A 23,181-nucleotide genomic window follows, 5' to 3' on the forward strand; every position below is an offset into this window, starting at 1 on the left:
ACTAACACAATTATTCAGTGTTTGGACTGTAAACAGGACAGGAGAATTCTTAGCTGCTTAAAAAATATTGTCATTAAAATTGAAGAAAACAAGGAAACAAAAACTTAATTTTACAAATTACGCTGATGGTCTCCTGTTAAAGAGCTTCGGAAATCATGTTTCCTTGTTAGCATCTGCTGCTGAGCCAGCACAGAAAGCACAAGGCATTTTTGTGTACCCCACCAAAAATGGCAATTTATTTCTAACTTAATCTGCTATGGAGTACTCCACTCTTCCAGAGGCTGCCTAAATCATCCACCTGGGAAGGGAGGAGAGTGGGCTGGAGGGGAAAAGATGCGGGGGTGGAGGTGGAGTAGAGGATGGAGAGGGAAAGAGGCCAAGAATCAGAGCAGGGTGGGATTGAGAGGGGGCAGTGAAGGAGAGAGGAGGGAGTATGGGGGTATGTGGGGTGGATGGGGATGCAGGGGGAGGCAGGCTACAGGTGCATGAGGATGTGGGGGGCAGAGGGGTATATAGGAACATAATGGGAGTGCGGCAGAGGAGGTGAATGGGGTGCAGGGCTGTAGGGGGTGAGGGAGATGGAGGTGATGGCTCTGGGAGGTGGAGACGATGGATAGGAGAGCACTGTAAGGGGTACGGGGCTGGGATGGGGTAAGTGTGGGGGTCAGGGTGAGATGGGACCGAGGAGGGATGCAGTGAGGGGGATGGGGGCGTGTGGGAGTTGGGATGGCAGAATGCAATGAAGGGAATGGGGATGTATGCAGGGCTAGGGGGGGAGGAGTTGCCCAGAGTCCAGGCTTCTGGGGCCAGCAACAGACAGGACTGTCCTGGGCTGAGGCGGATCAGTGCTACCAGAGTAGGGGAGGTGCTGCCAGGCCTGTTCCCAACTCCCTGAAGTGGCTGGGCCATGACAGGTGCTGGGTTTGTCTCATACTCCTCCCATCCCCTCCAGCAGCCCCATTCCCAGCCCTCTGAGACAGAGATACATACCTCAAAGTCCCGGTACTGACGACGGGGCAACAGACCACGGGGTTACTGCAGGAGCATGTGCCACAGCTTGAGCCCAGCCACAGGAGAAACATAAGAAGAGAGCCGGCAGCAGTGGGAGAGGCGTGTGCCATGACTCCTGAACAGCTGCCTGCTGACCGTTGGTGAGTCGTGCTACTTTGTCCCCTGCCCTGACTGGGCCAATGAGAGCTGCGGCTGTGGGTGGGGAGCAGGACAGCACGCAGACCCCTCTGGCTGCCCCAAAGCCTAGGAGCCAGACATGCCAGCTGCTTCCTGGGAGCTGCATAACACAGCAACTAGCAGGGAGCCTGCCAGCCCTGCTGTGTGGCACGGCACCGCCAACTGGACAGTCAACGGCCCAGTCAGCAGTGCTGACCAGAGCTGCCAGGATCCTTCAATCTTCCAATTTGGGTTCCTTCATGCTGTTCTTGTAGGAGGGTAGTGGAGCTCTCACTGGCAATGGGAATCTGAGGCTACTTTGATTGAGAGGACTGGAAAGAGGCTACAATCACATGTGGATTACAGCATTGCTCTATATTTTCAACAAAGAATGGTTTCTAGCCCCACCATCCTGAGTGCACTCTATGGTGCTGCTGTGCTAGATACAACCAGCCCTCTGCAGCATTCTCCAGTGCATTGCTGGAGAAAAATGGGGAAGTCATCTTCCACAAAGGGTTTTTGTTTAAGGAAAAAACACTAAGAGAGCAGATTTAATTGGTGGAGCATGGCCCTCCTTATCCCCTCATTACCAGTCACCACTGGGTGTAGGAATTCATTTTAATCATAGATAAGATCCCAGCTGTTGGTGTATGGATGTAACATCATTAGAGGCCAAATTTGTTAACCAGAATATGCATTTTTAAAACATCCCCAACTCCACTGATATTCTCTATCATGCCCAATAGGACTCCTTCAGGAAGGGTTATTAGCTTGCTGTTATTTTATTGGAAAAGACTATACTTCCCTTCTTGTTAGTCCCATCATGAACCCAATGGCTGTTGCCCATATTTCACTTCCCATCTTGACATATTCCCCATGAAAGTAAGAGTGCTCTTTCCTTTTATTGATATGGGGGGAGGGATAGCTCAGTGGTTTGAGCATTAGCATCCTAAACCCAGGGTTGGAAGTTTAATCCTTGAGGGCCCATCCAGGGAACTGGAATAAAAACAAAAAACTGGGGATTTATGCTGCTTCAAGAAGGGGGTTAGACTAGAAGATCTCCTGAGGTCACTTCCAATGCTGATATTTTATGTTATTACCTTGCACCATGTACAGAAAAGAGCAGTGTTCATTTTTATTACTGAGAATATATTTATGGTAGGGGAAAGAGGTCAGGATTTTTTTGGTCTCGTTTTTGTTTTCTAGTGTCACTTCAGCAGAGCTCGAGATCTAGGCCTTACGTAATCAGTATCATTTTCTTGAGTAGTAGGCTCTTTTAAACTATCTCTGCCCCTTACACTAGTTTGAATATGGCAATAGCCGCACTGAAGTATCATTTTGATACTAAAGCTTTTTTAAAACTACTTCAGCTATTGCTAGTGAAAAGCTATGTCTATTTTTTAAGTATTGTTTTCTCTCTTCTACGTTCAACCTCTGTAAAGTGTTTTTATGACTACGTTAACACAAACAAGCATTGCCATCATAAGTCCTTGTCTGTATACCAGCAGCAACCTCAGTAAAGGCAGAAGTAGCAATCACAAGCATGTGAATGTTAGTGCTGCAGCACAGGCCTGAGAAAGCAATTTGTATGTAGACCCCTACAACATTAAGCGTGGATTTTTAGGAGAATCTCTAGGGTCGAGTTCCACATGATTGGTGATCAAATTCAGTCCCAAAAACTGAGTTTCTAGTTATGCAATCACTGAAAGCAGCTAGAATTGAGTCCAAATCCAGAAGTTAAATTGTAAATAGTAATTGCCACTGCATTGATGTACATGATCAGAGCTATGACTGGTGATCCAGCCTCATAACTTGCTGTAGTTAATGGATACAGCACTTCCATCCTCTCCTTTCCACCAGATAAGTAGTGGAAGACATCTAGTGGAAGGAGATACAATTACATAAAGATCAGAATAGCCGGGCCCAGTAGTACCTGGAATCTGCTGTAAGATCCTTTCTGTGCTTCCAGATGTCATAGCTGAGGAAACCTTGGAAATATGGCCCAAGTGTAAATCAGAGCAGCGACTTCCAAAGTCTGTGGATAGCTTAAAGCAATAGCTTTGAGGTGTGTACTGACTCATTCTTAATTCTGAGATTAGTGTGGACTTGAAAATTATTCCTGATTTTTAAAGCTGTGACATCTGGCTAGTGTACTTATTGCAATGTACACCTCATGCCTCTCCAGGTCCCAGGAACACCAGCTATCTCCTCCACTGCCACAGGTCCTCAAGTTTCCACTCCAACTTCTATGATGCTGCTTTGCATTGTCAATACAAGACTATGGCATGACAACTGCTAATTATGGGAACACGTTAAATGTAAAACCAATACCGTAGTCTCCTTTCTATATTCAAGTCGTTAAAATCATGTTTACATGTAAATTAAGCTACTGCATAATTTTCACTCTGTTACACCAGAGTTTTGCAGAATCCAGGGACCTCAGCACAAGTTTCAGTTTGCCTCAGTACATAGCATCTTGTTTCTACAGCTTTTAGCAGATATCGTCTGACAGCCACTGTGTAGCTGTGGCAGTTGGGCACAAAGACCATCTCTGCAGACAATTCTCTCTCCAAATCCCGCTCAGCCAAGAAAAGGCTAATGCAAAACTTTGGCTGAAAGAGTCAAATCAGTTTCAAACAGGAATCCTGGCCCTTAGAATAGATGTCAGCCTGTTACCCACTAGTTCCTAATCTAGGACACATGGATCATTCACCTCAAACTGATACCTGAGATTTGGGGGATGGGCCATGGTTTATGTGGGTGAAAAGCCAAGAAGAGAGTATCCTGGAAATCAGCCTCCATTTATAAGCACCCTCCAACTGATCAGTGCAACAGAGCAGCCCACTTTCATAATTCCATTCCTCACTCCCCACCCATTCCCATACATCCTTCACTTGTCTCATGCTTAGCAGCACATGAACATCCTCCAGTAACTGGAGAACACACCAAGCCCCCCCCCCCTCCCCAAAATCAATGGTTACTACTCCCAAGAGTAAAAATATGTAACCAAAATGGTGGTTGTAACATTAAGGGGCCAGGCTGCAGCAGGAAAAGCATCTATAGCTCAGGAGAGTTTGGATATTTGACTTTGGCACAGTATTGTCTGAAACATGCATTATACCTGTCAATTAGTGTTGTTGACCATAAAAATTAATAAGCCATGCCCAGTACATTGTACCATTTTGCTTCATATTAAAGGAATCTTGCGCTGGCAGATGCTCTCTTCTAGTGTGTTTTCTAGTACTTTGGCTAGACCAGGGGTTCTTAAACTGGGGGTCATGAGGTTATTACATGGGACGGGGGTCACGAGTTGTCAGCCTCCACCCCAAACTCTGCTTTGCCTCCAGAATTTATAATGGTGTAAAATATATAAAAGTGTTTTTAATTTATGGGGGGGGGGGGGGGTCAGAGACTTGCTATGTGAAAGGGGTCACCAGTAAAAAAGTTTGAGAGCCACTGGGCGAGACCAGTGTATTTGTTTTGGCTTTTTGATCTGGTAATCTTTTACATTTTCCAAGTTTGTTAATATGGGAAATGCTTATTTGTAGCAGCGCTGCAGATTCTGATGGGCTTCTTTGAAGTATCCACTTACATAATAAAGACGGTACTTTGACACTAGTCTACTACACAGCAACAGGAGACAGACTGAGGCAGGCATAAAAGCAGAATGCCAATATTTACAGTCAATTAAAATAAAATAAAAAATGTAGATGTGACCTATTTAGAAAGCTTGTCCCCATCTGCCCACGCTGTTTTAAATCTGTTGGTTGTATTGGTTTATAAGAAAGGAAAAATGGCTACAGAAAGGCTAATTAGCATTATAAGCTTTAGATTTTAAAAGTCTTTATTTAACATACAGAGCCATAATTTGAAGTTTTAAAAGTCTGTAAATGCCATGTAACTAAATTACAGCATATGCTATGTAACTAAGTTACAGTGTATAAAAACAATTCAGACAAAAAGGCAGGACAACTTCTTAGAAAATTTGATTTTGCAACAATATATCACTATATACAGCACCTGAAAATGGTTGAGAAAACAGACTGAACAGAAGATCAGAGGTAAGTTTTACAAATGCAATGGTCTGCATTAAATATCTTAGTTCAGTGCTTTTAAAGGAAGCTTAGACTTGGGAAGAGATTGTTCTGTTGTATCCTCCATCTTGGACCTCTCCAAGATGCTTGTAGATTTGTTCTCTTTATCCTTTTTTACACTCTTTTTGTGCTGCAGAGTTTAAAAAAGTTCCCAGTTAGTATTACTCCTTTACACACAATGCTAAAGAATGCAACATTATTCTCCATTTTCTGGTTGCCACATAATTCTACATACAATACTCAAAGCGTAAAAAATTATACAGAGCAATTTTCTGAAGACATTTGCTAAGGAGATTTATTCTTTAGGACACAAGAGTCTTATGAGCCAATGGCATTAAGATTTTCTCCTTAAGACCAAAAATAAGATACCTCTAGGAATTCCTGTATGTGCCCAAGAACTAATTTGTTGGAAGTCATTTCTTTTAAAGATAGTTCTTACCATAATTAATGAGAGGGCACCCTTAACTGCAGTGAGACAAGTTTATAAACGGCACACTTTTATTGCTAATGAAAGCAAACCAACAATTATTATTCCATCAGAAAGAAATGTCTGAAAGGTTGTGCAGTTAGATTTAAATCTGATTCTTGTATGCAAGTTTAGGTATATACTTTAGGCTTCTGATAAGTTGCCAGTTACTCCTGAGGGAATTCTGTGTCACTGTGTATGCACAGAATTCATGTCCCCCGCAGATTTTTTTTCCCTCTGCAGAAAATACGTTCTGCCACAGAGGCACTGAAGTTACGCTGTTTGTCCACCAGAGGCTACTGTGGTGCCAGACCAGAGAGCATCTGCCCATAGCAGCCAGTAGCAGATAGGGAGGAGAGGCTGAATTCCTCCCAGCGCCCTGCCTGCGGAGCCAGGTGAGGAGACACGGGATATAGCAGGGGAGAGAAGTGGCACAGAGAGTGGAGCACATGGGGCTGCTGGGGGTCACAGACTGGGGTTCAGAAGGATTAGGGGTTCAGAAGGAGACAGACTGGGGTGGGGGTTGAATGGGAAGGCGGGTGCAGTGCCCCATGGGGATGGGGGGACTGAGTGGAAGTGCAAGATCACCTGGAGATAAGGAGAGGGGGTGTGGGGACAAATGGGGATAGAGGCAGATGTGCCTGACTGAATGGGAGTGGCTAGGAGTCAGACTGGATCTACACTGGGAAGGACCCCCCAACTCCCTGATCCTTCCCCACAAAAACAAAACAAAACAAAAAAAAAACACCAAACACTTCTTCCACCCATACCCAACAACCCCTCTATGTTCACTTCCAGACTCCTTCCCACCTATTACTTCCCTCCCACTCAGCTCCTACATTACCCCTGACTCCCCAAAGCTTTTCAACGGCTTCCGAGGGATGAGGAAATACGTTTCTGTATTTAGTTTAAATGAATTATTCAAAAGTTCTGTATTAATACACCCAGTAAGGAATTTATTTGTCAAAAAAACATTTCCTGAATCTTTTTTTGTTGTCTGGATTGTTACAGACATACTTGTCAGCAAGTATTTTGCAATAAATTACCAAAATAATTGAAAGTAGTGTGATTATTTTGTGTTATTTTGACAAATACAATATGCAGAATTTTAAAGTATTTTGTGCAGAATTTTTATTTTTTTGGTGCAGAATTCCTCCAGGAGTAAACAGTTTAGCCCTTTGTGTTTCATATAGGCCCAAACAAGGTGACGTATACATGTATTATTAGGTATTTAAGGATACACCAAACAAATCCTCAGAACATTTGATCTCCCTCACTGAAACGAATATTGATATAGTAGTCCAGATGGACAGCCTTGAAGATTGCCGGTTTAGTTTCCAAGTCACATTGGAAAGGTTATGTTCAGCAGAGCAAGTATTTAATCTCTGGAGAGCCGCAGTAATTCATGTCCAGATACTTCTTTTGCTAGAGACAGTTAAGAGGTTTTGCAACTCTCACCCTCACTCTCTTCCAAAGACCTCAACATCTTAAAAGAGATCCTATAACTAGACAGTACAAAGCCTTTGAAAGCAGTCCACCCCTTAGCTATTCAAAAGGGATCATGGGTGAAATTAGAGCAGCTCTGAATACTTTACCAAGAAGAGCCCATAGGCTAACACTAACTAGTCAATAAATAAAAAAAACAAAGAAAGTTTACCAGTTCCTTCCCCAATGGAGTTGGGAGTACTAATCTGTTGCAAAGCCATTATGGTAGATATTCTACATCTAATCTAATGCTGAGCAGTTTTATGTTAAAATACATAAGTTGATGTTCCCCTGTGGTAGCTGCTGTTTTAAGAAAAACTTACTTTCAGCTCAATTTGCTGGAAAAAACAACAACTCAATTTAAGGGGGAAATTTATTGGCTGCTTCTTTAAATTAAGATATATGAAGTCTGGTCACAAACCTACACTGACCATGTTACACAAGTGCTATTAAAAGGCACGTCATTTAACTACTTCTGACCCTATTATAGCAGAGGCACCACACTTCCTGGTCTAATTCAAACCTGTCTGCAATATTTGTAAAATTACCTGGAAAAAGGGAATACCAGTATTTGTTTGACAGCACACACTTGTGTCCAGGGAAGATTTATCACTGAAGACACTTTCATTAAATTCCTGCACCACCTCTTCTTCCTCCAGTGAGTCCTACAAACAGAAGTTTCCAGTTTACATGAATGGCTAAATTCAGAGGGGATTTACAATCATTTGATCAAGTCCCTAAAATACGTGGCACAATCTTTTGAGAGATTTATAGATCTTTTACATGCACAACTATCAAGCAAAAAAGACCTTTTAAACGTAAGACTTTGTTTTATCCCATCCTGTGCATTTCCTGAGCTTTGCATGGATACTCACATTGTAACAGACAAGTGCAATGCAGAATGTAAAAGCTTCCAGAACTCTGTTTACAGAGTTGAACTGAAACACCTTTAGAGAGTTGTACTAACTGTTCAATCCCATATCTCCTGGATGAGTGGTTACAAAATGGAGCCTTGTATTTATACCATCTCATGTTTACCTGATCCACATGCTCTACCACCTTTGCTGCACTATTTAATGTAGCCATGAGTTCTGGTTGCTGTCGTCTCAATTGCTCAAGCAGCAGGTCACGAGGTTCTGTTCTCACAAGAATCAATGGATACAAGTAGTCTTTTCTCTGTGGAGTTGTCCCTTTAATGAAGTTGATGTAAAAATGAATGGAATTATTAAACACTTCCAGATTTTATTAAATGAAATGTAGGAAGCATTCTTTGCAGACATTCTTGTCCATATTAAAAAAAAATCCAAGACTTCATGTTCCCATTAGTTTTAGCTTATGAACTCGGTACTCAAGTAGCTTGTTGAGACCATTCCCCTTCCCATCCCACACTGTGAATACCTGTTGGGATATCCACTTTAAGTTCCTCCTGCAGGAAGGCATTAACCTGAGTCAATCCATATCGTGCTTCCTCATGGAGTATCCGTTTCTGCTCCAGGAACATCTCCTTATCATTTTTAATGTGGTCCAGGAGGCTATTCAGTGACCTCTCTTCATCAGCTTTCTGTCTGTTAATCTGGTCTGTGACTGCAGCAACTGATGCATTACAGCTTTCATTTGCATTCTGAAAGACAGAATACCAAATTAACAATAAAATTAAGGCTAAGGTCTCTTGCCTAACTAGTGGAGCAAGAAGTTACATTTCAGGTTGTGTCACTAAACTTGAATGTGACCTCAAATTGAAGAGTTTGGCCATGCTGATTTATGTTCATTTTGAGAGCTGCATTTAAAATAATCCATTTCTTGGTCATCCTATCCTTTGGGAACACATGCCAATAGCTAGTCATAGGAACACAGACATTGCTATGCTGGATCAGACCAGTGGTTTCTCAGATTCAGTATCAAGTCTTCAACAGTAAATAGCACTAAATGCTTCAAAGTAAGCTGCAAATAATTGCATATTGGACAATGCTAGGATAAAACACCTGCAAGGGGCTAGGAAGGAAGTTTACATTTTAGAAAGCATTTTTAGCCCTTACGGTTGCAAAGAAAGTATTACAGACATGAAGACATCTGGAATGAATAGATAGTGTTTTCTTCCTGAGCCTTCAGACAGCCTGAAACATTTAGCTGTGCATTTTCCTCACTGGGGTGTTAACTCTGAAGTCTAGTGACACTTTAAACGTCAGTATTAAACTAGTTCATTATTTATTTTAGCAAAGGTATGGGAAAGGATTGGGAGTGAAATCCATGGATGGGAGAGTTGTTATAGGGAAGGAAAAAACAGACAGGGAAAAGAAGAATGTGAAAGGAAGAAAAATAAATAATTTTTCCCACTGATTGATGCCAAACCTAACAATGATAATTAAAAGGTTAGCTACCACTTGAAAGCCATATTCTATACTTGATCACTATGCAAACCTTCCCACTGACAAATCTACTGTAGACTAAGGGGTGCATGCAAGTTTTCAAAGGGAGCGTGCTAAAGTTTTACACTAGTCTATAGGTCATGACTATGGACCAGGTAAGTTGGATAATATTTTTATGCTACCCACGAGCAAGAATGCATTGTGTTACGTGCACCAGTTGGAGGTGATGTGACACACATCACCTCCATATTGGTACACATAACAAAATTCATGTGGCGGGGTGTGGCCAAGGGGTTCATAATGTGGGAAGGGTCTCAGGGCTGTGGCGCCTTCAGGCTCTGGCTAGAGGTGTGGCTGAGGAGTTTGGGGTGCAGTGGGGCTCCCCAAGGCTACAATGGGGAGAGAGGACCACTTCTCCCCCCTGGCAGCACCTGGGCTGAGGGGAGGGGCATCTGTCCCCCAACATGACTGGTCCGGGGCTGGGCTGGGGCGCCACGGCAGGCCAGGGGTTTAGGGAGAAGCATCTCACCCTTTCACTGCCCTGAGCGCCGCTTAATAGGCAGCTGCATGGCTGTGCAGCATAGATGGAACTTAGATGGTTAATGTCACATATCAAAGATTGGGTACATGATGTTACAGGAGACGAGAAGCAAGCCAACCTCTATCCTGATCAGGGGGCCTGTCGCATAACAATAGTACTGTAGAATGATATACAGATGACTTTGGATTTGTATCTACACATATTCTACTTTCTGGTCCTCTCCACTGAGAATTTCGTAGTCTAAGGAAAAGTTATCGGTTACCCTCTGTAAACACTGAAGTTGTTCCAGCTCACTGTGGGAGAAGGCGATCTGTTCATCAGTAAGGCAGTCAATCTTAGTATTTGCAGATTCAACCCATTCATCTGCCTCCTGACACACTGTGGTGAGAGTTCTGTGAAGCTGTTCACAGCATGAAGTAGACTCCTCCAGCAGCTTTTTGTCTTCCTTGTTTAACTGCCTGATCTCTCGTGAGAAGTTATCCAAAGATGCAATGTATTTGTTGTGGTGGGAAGTTGTACAACTGACTAGGTCTGTAGTTTGCCTGCATGAACAGATTCATAATATAGATCAGAGTATTTGGAAATGCATATTAAATGCATGATGGTTTTAAATAAGATTTGACAACAGCAGCAGTGACAGTCTAATTTCAAAGTAAGCCAGATCCAATCCTATTATAACAAGATGCCATTGGAATGTTTTCTGTTTAAGATATTTATGCAGTAAATCTTTCCCTGACCACAATCTAGTACAGTGGTCACCAACTGGTCAATCCCAGAGGATCTCCCAGTTAATCGCGATCTCCAGTGGTGCTGCTGCTAAGACAGGCTCCTGTCTGCCCCAGCCCCACACTACTTCCAGAAGCGGCCAGCATACCCCTGTGAGTGCAGGGGGTCTCTCTCCATGTGCTGCTCCTGCCTGCAAGCACTGCCCCTGCAGCTCCCATTGACTGGGAACGGGGAGCTGCGGGGGCAGTGCTTGCAGAGAGGTGCAGCACACAGAGCCACGTGCCTCCCCCCCAGGAGCTGCAGGGGCTCATTGGCCCCTTCCGGGAATGGTGTGGGGCTGGGGTAGGCAGGGAGCCGGCCTTAGTGGCAGACACATTGTGCCGCCGACTGCCGGAGGTAAGAGCTGCCCAGCAGGAGGCCGCACCCCATTCCCCCTCTTGCAGCCCTGAGCCCCCTCCTGCACCCCAACACTCTGCCACAGCCCTGACCCTCTTCCCAGAGCTTGCACCCCTCAACCCCTCCTGCACCCCAATCCCCAACCCCAGGCTCAGCCCAGAGCCCGCCCCCTCTCCCAAACTCCAGCCAGTGAAAGTGAGTGAGGGTAGGGGAGAGCAAGCGATGGGGGGGGGGGGGGGGGGGGGGGGGGGGGGGGGGGGGNNNNCCTCAACCCCTCCTGCACCCCAATCCCCAACCCCCGGCCAGAGCCTGCATCCCAACCCCTTCCCACAGCCCAGTGAAAATAAGCGAGTGAGGGTGGGTGAGGGAGAGCGAGGGGGGGGGGGGGAATGGAGTGAGTGAGACGGGACCTTGGGGAAGGGGCAGGGTAGATCCTGAGTTGCCTTTAAATTAAAAAAATGATCCTGCATAAAAAGGTTGGAGATAACTGATCTAGTATTACTACGGGATTTAATAATGTATTACATTAATTTTGGCCAAGATTTTCAAAAGTGACTAATGACCATGGATGTCCACTTGACAAATCTTGTAAAGACCTCAATTTTCAGAAGGTACAAAGCTCCCACCCTAGGAAAATTAGATCTCTTCCAAGGGTCTCAAGTTGGACCCCGACAAGTCGCAAGCCACTTTTGGAAATCCTGGGCTCTAATGTTTAGTTCAGTCAGTGAGCCAACTTTTCAAGTGACAGATTAATTTACTATTGATATCAACTAATTTGCCTACAGAACTGAGTGTAAGTATGCAGCAGTAATCAGGGAGCCATGCCTAGTCATATTTGATGACCACTCACAAATGTATAGTTCCTGAAAAAAATGGAACCTCTTGCTTGCAAGACACATAAAAGTCTCAACTTTGAGCAGAAATTACGTCCAAATATCCTCATATGTTGGGGAAATCTGAATCAGGATCTGAGTTTTGTGGCAGGACCCACTTCTAACAGGTGGCACTTGTCCAAAAGAACATACTGCACGGTAATCTACATTCATGGTAATCTATGTAAGAGAATGTTATAAGTATACAAAAAACAATATAGTTCTTACAGATGGACGTTTTCTTGGACAACTGCAATAGTGGTCTTCAAGCTTCCACTCTTTTTAGATACACCACTTAAATTCTGCTGGGTTTCCTGAACCAACAAATTCAACTGGCTCTGAAGAGAAGCCATGAGTTGAGTTGTGCCCTATTAAGAAAAATACAGTTATACACCTGCCTCAAAGCCATTAACACTTTCAACATTATTACATTTAATTTAATAGACTCCTCATGGAAGGTATTATATAGCACATCAAAAAGTATAATACAGTTTAAAGCCGTAACCACCAGTTGTGCTCAGGAAAGATGTAAACAATGGATTCACTTAGATTTTGGAGTGTGTTGTGAGCAACAGGTTTAGCAACTGCTATAGGCCACTCCAGGAGCAGACATGTGATATTTCCATCTCCCCCACAAAGCTAGAAAAATAGAGGCTGATTAACAGAAACAGGACAAGCAAACTAAATGAATGGGAAACTATGATCATAGTACTACTGACTGATGAAGCAAGTACGAAGATCTATTACAGATGAGTTTAAGTCAAGCCAGGTGAAACACACTAGGTACAAAATGCTTAATTCCATCTTCTTGCTGTAAGAAAAAGGTGATACCTCTTTAAGTGCCAGCTTTGCCAGCTCTGCTTCCTCCTTTAAACTCTCACAGTCATTCTGAAGTTGAGCCAGAACACTGGTTATATCTTCCTGTAATTTATTCAGAGCGAGAGTGTGTTTTGTAAAGAAGGTGCTTGTTTCCTCTTTATGTCCTTCCATCTTTAGAGGGAAATAAATTACATGAAGGTTAGATAAGGAAGCCATGAATTATAGTAGTAAAGTGGAGGTTTTCATAAACCTAGTGCTATGATCATACACTGGTTATACATATACGGAATCTCTACACCCTAAAGAGCTTGCAGTTTAAAGGCACAACTGAATAAAGTATGGTGGACAAACCTATGGCAGTTGTTGCAGGTATGGTTTGCAGAAGTTTGAAGTTAAAGGGAGGTTGGTATATTAGGCAACAGGCTGTTCTAAACATAAGGGATGGTGTGAAACAGAGCACAGTAGAATGAGGACAAAAGGGGAGATGCTTGGGCAGGACAACAACAAAATGCACTAGAATACTTCAAAAATTAGAACAAACTACACCCTGAGGAAGATAGCAAGCCAGTATAGATACTCTAGACAGGGGAGATGTGGTCAGAATAAATGAAGAGCATTTTGGATAAACTGCAGGCAAAAGAAATGGGAGGGGGAGGTTTAAAGCAGTGTTCCTTTCTTTTATCTAAAGCCTTGAGGAGCCAAACTCTGACATTCGGACAATTGAGATTGTACTGATGTGGGGAATACATGAGCACACAAAGGAAGAGGTCACTCATGGAAAAGCAGATTTGGAAGTCAGAGAGGTAACAGATTAACCCATGGGGCAGCATATGCAGGTGGGCAAGGCCATACCAGAGATGGAGACTGAGATGAGAATCCTGGGAAGAGTCACTGAGAAAGTGACCAGTAAGCTAAGGGAACTAGAAGTCCAAGAAGTCTGCGTGAAAGAAAAATATCCATGCATTTACCTTTTCTGCCACAGCAGAACACGTCTTGATGTTATTCTGAAACTGGTGGTTGACTCCCAATACAAATTCTACCACAGGTACCAGACTACTTAATGCTCTTTCCATTCCAGATTTATGCTCTTCCTGGAAAAGATGGTGGGAAAAAAAATTAAATACCAGACAGCTCCTCAGTTAAAGTCCGCAAGAGATTATTCAGACTCATTTGAATATATTCAGGGCCCTGTGTATTCTGCAATTGCAAAATTTGCTCCAGAATTTCCTTTGCTGTAGAATTGTGCTCCAGAATCTCAACAATCATTAGAAAAAAAAGTTTCCAGACCTTCTGTTTGGGAAGATAGCCTTGAACATGTGACCAGAGTATAAACCAATACCAACCTACTTCTAAAAAGCCTGCAACAATGGCCCATCATCTTACTTCAAGCCCTAAAGATTCAGTAACCATGCAATTGAGGGCTCTGATACAGCTCCTGAACTGAAAGTTATTTTTATTAACTTGACTAGACCAAGTTTATGGAGGCCCTTTAAAAGCAGGAAAGATCCATATTCCCAAAATAACTCAAGAGCATCTAGATTAACTAACCATCAATCTCTTCAACTCAGCTTTATTTTTTACTGACAGAGTCTCCTGTTCTAGTATTTTTTCAGAAACCCAAGAAGTTTCAGCAGACAGCATTTCCACAACAGAGGCAAAAGATGAAGATATGGCTGATGCAATAACATTAGTGGTTGAAGAGCTGGCAGACAGAAGGTGACCTACAAAGGTAAACAGAACATTACAAACTTTGTAAAGAGTTTTCCCAACAGTCCTATGGCATAAGAGGATAAGGGTTCATGTTAGGATATGCTAATAATGTGGTACTAGGACAAGAACAAACAAATAGTTTGCCCTGACCAGAAACAGTGCCTCTCATCAGTCACAACTGTTGCCTACAACACAGGAAATTGAAGTGGATGTTTGGGCATAACCTTTGCTGTATGGGTATGATTACTCAACTTGGACTATCAGTGTGAAAAAATTCAGCTCTAGTATTTTAGGTAAAGCCTGGTCCTTATGTCATGTCATATCAATTTTAGGAAAGCCTGTGTTATTTCTGCTGCATAGAGTTCATGTAAGAAGTCAGAAGATAGACTGATATAAACTTGTTACACTTACCAACTAAATTAGTGTAAGATTCTATCATTTGTTGCTGTTTGAAACTGTTCTCATTAACAGAATCTTGTATTTTGCTAAACAGAGCATTCATTTGTCCTGCAAATCTGTGCTGGGCTTCTGCATTGTGTTGATCAACTACTTTTTTACGATCTAGTTTTGCATGTAGACCAGACACATCTTTTGTTGTTTCTTCAACTGTATTAAGCAACTAAAATAAAATTAAAAAAAAGTTACATTGTCAATCTTCAGATGAACCACTTCAGCCTCAAAACATAACAGAAGGGTGTACTATAGTCTTCGTTTAACTTAGATGATGAAAACTTAAACATATTGTTTAAAGTAGGAGTTGCATCCCTAGAGAAGGGAAGCCAAGAGTTTGCATTAACATGCTTTGTATATCACTACAGTTAATTTCTTAATCCTTGTGTAAATTACGATCAGATGCTTAGGCATTCAGACAGTTGCAGACAAGACATTGTTTACTCTTACTAACTTTGAGAAGTGACACACCAATGCTTTAACATCACAGCAACCATTGTCCCAAAAATAGGACAATAGAAAGCAAAGGAGCATGGTGGCATGCTTCACTAGGACTCTGACATTTAGGTGGTTTCCCACTACTTTTATAGTGAATAATATAGAATTTGACAACATAGTTTGCCTGCCAATTACTCCCGAGGGCATTCTGTGCCAAAAACATAAAAATTCTGTGCCAAAAAAATAAAAATTATGCACATATTTTAAAATTTTGAAAAATTTTATTTGTCAAATAAATGTGGAGGCTCCAGCATGGCACTGGGGAGCACAGGCAACTGGCTGCAGAGGTGGGAGATCACTGTGTAGCCCTGCCCTGAACACGGACTCATCAGCGAGGCTGCACCCAACCGTGACACAGCGCAAGGACCAGGCATTCCCCAGAAACATCCCAGGGCCCTGCCTCTCTGTGCCAGGTGCAGCCGGTGTGCGCAGACAGGCTCAGCAAGGCAAGATCCAAGCATGGAGGGGCTTAGTGTGGGGGGATCCAGGTGTGGATTGAGAGGGTTCTGTGTGGGGAAATCTGGATGCAAGCAGCTCAGTGGGGGTAATGGATGCAGAGGGGCTTGGGGGGTTCTGGGTGTAACATAATGAGACTCTGGGGGGGGCGGGGAGGATGTCCAAGTGAAGGTGATTGGTGCTCAGCAGGATGGTCTGAGTGTAGAGGACTTGGTGGGGGGGTCCAGATGCTGTGGGAGTGGGGATTGGTGGGGATCCAGGTGCAGTTGGTTGGGGCTCAGTGGGGCGGGGATCCAGGCGCGGTTGGCTCATCAGGGTGGCCCAGGTGCAGGGGGACTGGGGCTCATCGGGGGTGGGGATTCCTGAGTGTGTGTGTGGGGGGATGATGCTCAGTGGGAGGGTCTCAGTGTGTGGATGTCTGGATGCATGGGGGTAGGGCTGATGGGGGAGCAGCTTCCAGTACAAGGATTCTCCCCTGCAGCTGAGGTGCGATGGGCGCAGAAAGCAGGACTGGGGAGTTTGCAGAGCTTCCTGTAGCTGGGTCTGACCCGGTTCCAGAAGCCAGGACTAGCAGCTGAATCTGGTGCAGGGTAGGAGCCACCAGTCGGGTCTTCCCCAGTCCCACCCTCTGCCCCACAGTGATTTACTTCTCTGCCAGCTGCCCTGGGCACCCAAAACATACTGCTAGGAGGGTTGCATGACCACTCTTGTGGCTTCCCTTTGTTTCCCTGATAGTAAGTCATTTTTCTGCAGGGAAGCAAAGAAATCTGCGTGGGACATAAATTCTGCACATGCACAATAGCACAGAATTCCCCCAGGAGTAGCAAATAAACCACCTCCATTTGTTACAAGAAAGAACTCAACAGGAATATAGAAAAAGAAGAGTTGTAAATATAGATACAAGATTTACCACTTTGAAGAAAAAGCAAACTTTTCTACAGCAAGTCACTGCTGTCAGAATTAAGAGCAGTACTAAACATGAAGTTATCAATATGCCCCAAAGTGTAACAGTGGCACATAACACTATTTGGTGAGCAGTTCACTCAGTTAGTATAAAACATATTATAGAACTTTACTGCAGACCTCCTCTACAAAGTGTTTGCACCCTAGTTCTCCCCCATAATTTTATAGGACAGTTTATCCCATTTAGGGCTGGAGGCCATCCCTTGAGTTGCCATGTAGAATAAGCATTTGCTAGTTCACCGCACTCTGGGGTGATGCAGATTGGAAGACACTGGAGCTCAGAGCTTTTAGGGCAGGATGACTCTGAGGAAGGCAGCATGCTGGTTCGTGAATAGTCAATCATCAAACTGTCACAAACAAACTTGCCATCTCAAGTGATGTCCCCTCCCCATCACTGTGGAGTGAGTCAGTTCATAAGTCTGTTCCAGTCTTCAGTTTTAAGATCAGTTTGCAAGATACTGTACCAGTACAGTTTTCACAAGTCATTCCCTTTAAGATTAAGCATATTATCGATAGAATTGCTTAGAGAGTATGGGAAGTTACACCTGCAATTAGTTATCAGAAATGCAATAACCTCGCTAGCAGTGCCATGCAGCTTTTCTTCAGTGCTCTCCAAAGCTGAAGCCACATATTCCTCCTCCACAAGTTGAATCTTGGTTTCTTGCAAGTTTTTCTGAGTGTCTTCCAGTTCTCTTGCCCTGATCTGCAGATTCATTTTGCATTGTTCAAGTTCATTTTTATTAGCCATGAACAGCTCAGTGACCTAAAGTGAAATTGAAATAATGCAGTTAATGAGGAGATATTGATTTTCAGAATTCTGAAGACCAACTTAGCCATACTTCCAAATCATATATTCATTAGGAAGAATATCTTCTCCCCCAAAAATGTGATTTATGCCAAATTATCAGATGACTGGTTAATTACAAATGCAGTCTCAGTTCTAAGCAGTATGTTTGATATTTGAGACCTTGTACACTAAACTTGAATATGTCTCAAAACAAGTACCAATGACACTTTTCTCCAAAACAAGAAAAGATGATTAATCACAAGGAAAAGTTCTGTAGAATAATTACATCTTAAGGTTCTCCCATTAAAATCAGCCTAACCAAATACAAGGAGGAAAGAGATTCAATTAATATTACTTAATTTAGCTAAAAGCAAGACTTGTAACATCAATATTTGATAACTTTGTAGTTCCAGATCTTGGAGAATGTTTCTTATTCTCAGATTTAGCCTATTGCACATGTGCAGTGAAAAGTCACCTTTTCTCACACAACCCCTGAAAAGTAAATGCTAATCCATCCAGAAAAGAACATTTTAGAATCCAATTTTTTGTTGAAAGTCCATCAGAGCAATGTTAAGCTAAGGCAAGCTTAAAACTCAAGTGGAATACTGCATTATGCTGTTACAAGTTACCAAAGTGAAAAGCCACACTTAGTAAGGAGTAAAGCATTGGGTTTCCCTTTCAAATAATTATTTTTGATTAGGAGGTTTGAAGTTTAGCTTCAGCTTCACAAAACTGACTAAGCACACTGACTAAGCTTCCTAAAGTACCATTGGTATACAAACAGCCTTTGTTTAGACGTGGTCACAAAGTGCCAGTTTGCTGGAACCAAAGTGTATTGCAAAAGTGAGACTAGTGAGACAAACTTTTGTTGAATCTCATCTCAGCCAGTGCACCATCAGAACCTTGCTGGCCAGGCAGGTTTTCCTTAGGAAACTTGTCTGGTTCCCTTTCAACTCACCTGGGCTTCAAGGGTCCACAGCTCTAGGGAAGCCTCACCTTGCCAGGGCTTCCAGAATCCCAGCTACACACCAGGGAGCCATAAGAAATCTGACATGGCTGGGGTTCTCAGGACTTTCAAGCTACAAAACATGGAGTCAGGAGCCTGGAGGTCCTGGGACAGGCTGCCAGGATATGTGCTCCAAGACAGCGGCAAAACTGACGAGAATGTCAACTATTCTGTTTCAGAAACATCATGCATCTGCTTCTGAAATACCCCCTCCCCCCCCCCCTTTATGGTTTGTCAAAAGTATAGAAAAAACTGGTTTAGGTCAAAATTGGAAGCCAAGTTTTGAAATCTCAGTTTCTTGCAAACAAGAAATCCTGAGTTTCAGGCAGCTCTACCTTTGTTCTTTTCTGACTGAACATATTAAATTATGCAAGAACTACAAACATCATCAGAAAGATTTAGATTTACAAGATGTAAACTCACAATGATCAGTCTGGAGTTTCTAAAAATATCACATCAAGCTCCTCTCTTTGATCTAGTTGTCCCCTCCCCCAAGTTTCTTGTTTGCAGAAAAGTATTGTTAAAAGACTTCACTTACTCTTTTCACTTCTTCCTCCATGGCACTAATTTTCTCAATATACTCTGCAATTTGTTCCTCTTGAACTGTCACTTTTCCATTAAGAGCTCTAAAATAACAAGTGTAACATGACTGATTTAATAGTTACCTACTGCTTCTCATGCTGCACGGTTATGTTAACGGTACCTTTACCCTACTTTCCATATAAACTTTAGAATCATAGACTCGTACCACTGGAAGGGACCTCGAGAGGGCATCTAGTTCAGTCCCCTGCATTCATGGTAGTGCTAAATATTAAGACCATCCAAGCTGTTTGTCTAACCTGCTTTTAAAAATCTCCAGTGATGGAGATTACATAGTCTTCCTAGGTGATTTATTCCAGTGCTTAACCACCTGATAGTTAGGAAGCTTTTCCTAACGTCCGACCTAAACTACCCATGCTGCAGTTTAAGCCCATTGCTTCTTGTCCTCTCCTTAGATGTTAGGGAGAATAATTTTGCTCTCCCTCCTCCTTGTATCAACCTTTTATGTACTTGAAAACTGTTATGTCCCCTCTCAGTCTTCTCTTCCCTAGACTAAACAAACCCATATTTTCTAGGCCTTTAATAATTTTTGTTGTTGTTCTCTGGACTTTCTCCAGTTTGTCCACATCTTTCCTCAAATGTGGCACCCAGAACTGGACACAATACTCCAACTGAGGCCTAATCAGCGTGGACTAGAGCAGAAAAATTACTTCTCATGTCTTGTTTACAACACTCCTCCTAATACATCCATAATAAATATTATTCATTCAAATGCAACAAGGATTGGTGCCAATTTAATTTGGACAGTATAATGTAAAAGAACCACCGTGTGTTCCTTCCTTCAGATGAACTATTTATTGACCAATGCACTCACAGGTATTGAGGCAGATAAGAATTTAGAGCAGAGGTCCCCAGACTGTGGGGCATGCCCCCCTAGATGGGCACAGAGGAACATTTGAAGGCCTGGGTGTAGATAAATCTCTGCATTAAGCATCTTCACATAACTTTCATATGACTTTGTATTATGCCTCTATTTTCATACAACTTTGTATCAGATCCTTATATAAAAAACTTTGTATTGAGTCTTGGTATAATGTTAAAAAAAAGTCATTTTGCTGGGAGTAGAATAAGATCTCCCCCCATCACTTTTTAATCAATTGCCCTCTTGAATGAATGAGGTGTGAATGAGGCGTGGAAGGCAAGTACCTCCAGACAGCTGCAACCCTTGGAAAGGGGATGGAAGCCAGACCTAAGAATAATAAAACATGTCAAGTGGGCTTACTAAAGATGAGCAGACATATTGACGGCCTTGGTTAGAAGCAAGCACCTTCTTTTGAAAACACCCTCTTTGAACAGCATTGGGATAACACCAGAAAAAAGCAGCACAAAGGAACAATGGACACACATACAGATTTTAAATCTGGTATAGATTTGCGTGACCGGGAAGCTGCTAAAAACGTGAAGGTGTCTTGCAGAGGACCCTGAGTCTCGTCTTGTCAACATGGGAATATCATTCAGGATCAGCAGAAGCCCAGCTCCACCCCTCCCCCATCTAACCCAACTGGCCAGTGAAGTTAAGAGGAGCAACTAATTGGTAACAACAACAAGACGGAGTGTGCTTGTGTGAGTGCATGAGTGTAATATATATCATATGCATAAGATACAGTGTTAATTACTACATGTATTACCAGTAAATGTGGTGCTTTGCCTTATTTCTCCTGAAAAGATCCTGTGCAGTACTTTAAGTACAACATGGGCCAGCATCCACGGGAGGTGGGGAAGGAACAGTACCCAGCCCCCACCTGCGGCTCTGGCTCCACTCCTGCCCCCAGCCTCAGCTCCTGGCCACAGCTCCATTCCCGAAGCTGAGGCTAGGGCCAGGAGCAGAGCCACACCCGGCCATGGACGCTTCTGCTAGCCTCCACTGTGGCCCAGCTGCGGCTCTGCTTCACTCCTGCCCCCAGCCTTGGTTGCGCTCCCCGCCCCAACCCCACCTGTGGCCCCAGTCTCAGCCCTCACCTCCCAGCCCTAGTGGGCACAGATAGAGGTAATGGGAGGGTGGGAAGTTTGTAACCCTGAAAAGTTTGGGGACCACTGGTTTAGAGAAACTGACTTTGTATAGCCGCAGTTCTTACAGGTACAAATGCTCCTATAAATTATGTTACATTTGAGGATGTAGTTGCCATGCTTGACACACCAGGTTTTGCAATAGTCAAGGACTCACTCATAGTTTTCAGCAGAAATATAGATTCCATTTTTCTCTCGTGCAGCAGCAAGATCTCGTTTTAGGCGTTCAATCTCCTCTGTATATTCCTGTAACAAAAATGATCTGTAAAAGACCGAAGACCCCAGTTTGATAAATTACATTTCTACTTTGATTTCAAGTTAGCAAGTGGTTGTTACACTGTAAGATGTTACACATACCATTAAAAAAATTTTATACGGAAGGTAAAATGTTTTAAGTGTTAGTTTCACATTTTGAAAGCAGTTACAGCATTGCAGAACCTCTCATTAAATACATTTGATTAGATGTAAAGCGATAGTGCTCAACAGTAAAATTTAACTAGGCAGTGTCTAACATCTTAAAATAACCACCTATAAAATTCTCTTACTAAGGGTCCGTTTTATCTGATATGCTGTGTTATCTGTCAAACCTTAATGACTGATCAACTGTATGAGAGTCTGGGATGCGTGTGTCTGAGTTGAAGCACACATTGTGTTAATATTTTGCCAGATTTTAGTTGGTACCATCTGAACAGGTATCCACATCAAAAGTTGTAACCAGTACCCTGATTGGCAATTTTAGCAAAAGGGCCAAAAGCTGAATCAGTAGGGACTGTTCAGTTAAGACTGAACACCCCTCTCATCACTAAAGTGGTGCCTACAGGACATGGTGAAATGGTAACATTGCCAAGGCTCAGCAATTTGGCTGGCCTGACAGAAATAAATGTAGCTAACCTTTAATTTGTGAAAGCATACTGGAAAGTTACCTTAATGAGAGCTTTTTTTGTCAGCTTCTGGTTAACTTCAGGCTTATTCATGATATTCTTTGCTCTATGTGCATATTCTAGAGTGCTCAAAGTTTCCTGTATAAAAGTGCAAAAGACAGACACATGACCTCTAGATGAAGGTTTAAGATTTCAGTACTTCATCTGAACTTTTGTATAAAATTTAGACTGCTGAAATAAGTATCCCACTAACAACAATGTAGGATGGATCAGCTTGCACAAAGGTAGGCAGGGTCAAGTCTTTACCTCAAGATTTACAGATGCAGGAGAAACTGTGGCAATTATAGATGTTTTTGTACGCCCTCCAAGAGAATCCTGCAGGATTCTAGTGAGTTTAGATTCCCTGTATGGAATATGTGGGGTTCTTTCTACAAGAGCAGTAATAACTCTCCCCAGAGTAAGCAGAGACTGATTGATATTTCCAGCTTCACGAGCTCTTTTGTCAACTGCTCCAGAACGACCAATGTTTTCACTTCCTGCAAGATCAACCTGAAAGGAGAAAAAAAATGAAATCTGTAACAACTCCTATCTTGTAAAGCTGAAGATAAAGAAGGATTTCCAAAATATCAATATGCCACTATGTGTACAACCTAGCTTCCCTAAGACTTAGGAGTGTCTATTGTATATTCTTCTCAATGGCTTCATAAAAACATAAGAGCTGCCATACTGGGTCAGACCAATGGTCCAGCCTTCTCCAACAGTGGCCTGTACCACGGTTTTAGGGTGGCAATTATGAATAGGAAAATTATGGCATGATCCACTCCATCTTCCATTCCTGGCTTCTGGTAGTCAGAGGTTTAGGATGACCCCAAGTATGGGGTTGTGTCCCTG

The 23,181-nt window shown here is 42.9% G+C and overlaps 1 protein-coding gene across 5 annotated transcripts in view; it reads right to left on the reverse strand.

Annotated features, from left to right (window-relative positions):
- Positions 1-4,993: 4,993 nt before the first annotated feature.
- The window catches only part of KIF11 (kinesin family member 11), a 49,397-nt gene continuing 31,209 nt past the window's right edge, over positions 4,994-23,181 (reverse strand). For all 5 annotated transcript variants that reach the window (XM_032793143.2, XM_032793145.2, XM_032793144.2 and 2 more), the window contains 15 exons: positions 22,597-22,839; positions 22,333-22,428; positions 21,567-21,655; positions 19,341-19,428; positions 17,584-17,772; positions 15,054-15,261; positions 14,481-14,653; positions 13,901-14,023; positions 12,945-13,103; positions 12,342-12,481; positions 10,382-10,661; positions 8,611-8,833; positions 8,251-8,402; positions 7,761-7,877; positions 4,994-5,391 (listed from right to left, as the gene is read on the reverse strand). In XM_032793143.2, coding sequence (XP_032649034.1) covers positions 5,266-5,391; positions 7,761-7,877; positions 8,251-8,402; positions 8,611-8,833; positions 10,382-10,661; positions 12,342-12,481; positions 12,945-13,103; positions 13,901-14,023; positions 14,481-14,653; positions 15,054-15,261; positions 17,584-17,772; positions 19,341-19,428; positions 21,567-21,655; positions 22,333-22,428; positions 22,597-22,839 — 2,406 coding nt within the window. In that variant the 3' untranslated portion in view covers positions 4,994-5,265. The remainder of the gene's footprint in view (positions 5,392-7,760; positions 7,878-8,250; positions 8,403-8,610; positions 8,834-10,381; positions 10,662-12,341; positions 12,482-12,944; positions 13,104-13,900; positions 14,024-14,480; positions 14,654-15,053; positions 15,262-17,583; positions 17,773-19,340; positions 19,429-21,566; positions 21,656-22,332; positions 22,429-22,596; positions 22,840-23,181) is intronic.

This window comes from Chelonoidis abingdonii, chromosome 15, assembly GCF_003597395.2.
Source record: "Chelonoidis abingdonii isolate Lonesome George chromosome 15, CheloAbing_2.0, whole genome shotgun sequence".
Taxonomy (NCBI): domain Eukaryota; kingdom Metazoa; phylum Chordata; order Testudines; family Testudinidae; genus Chelonoidis; species Chelonoidis abingdonii.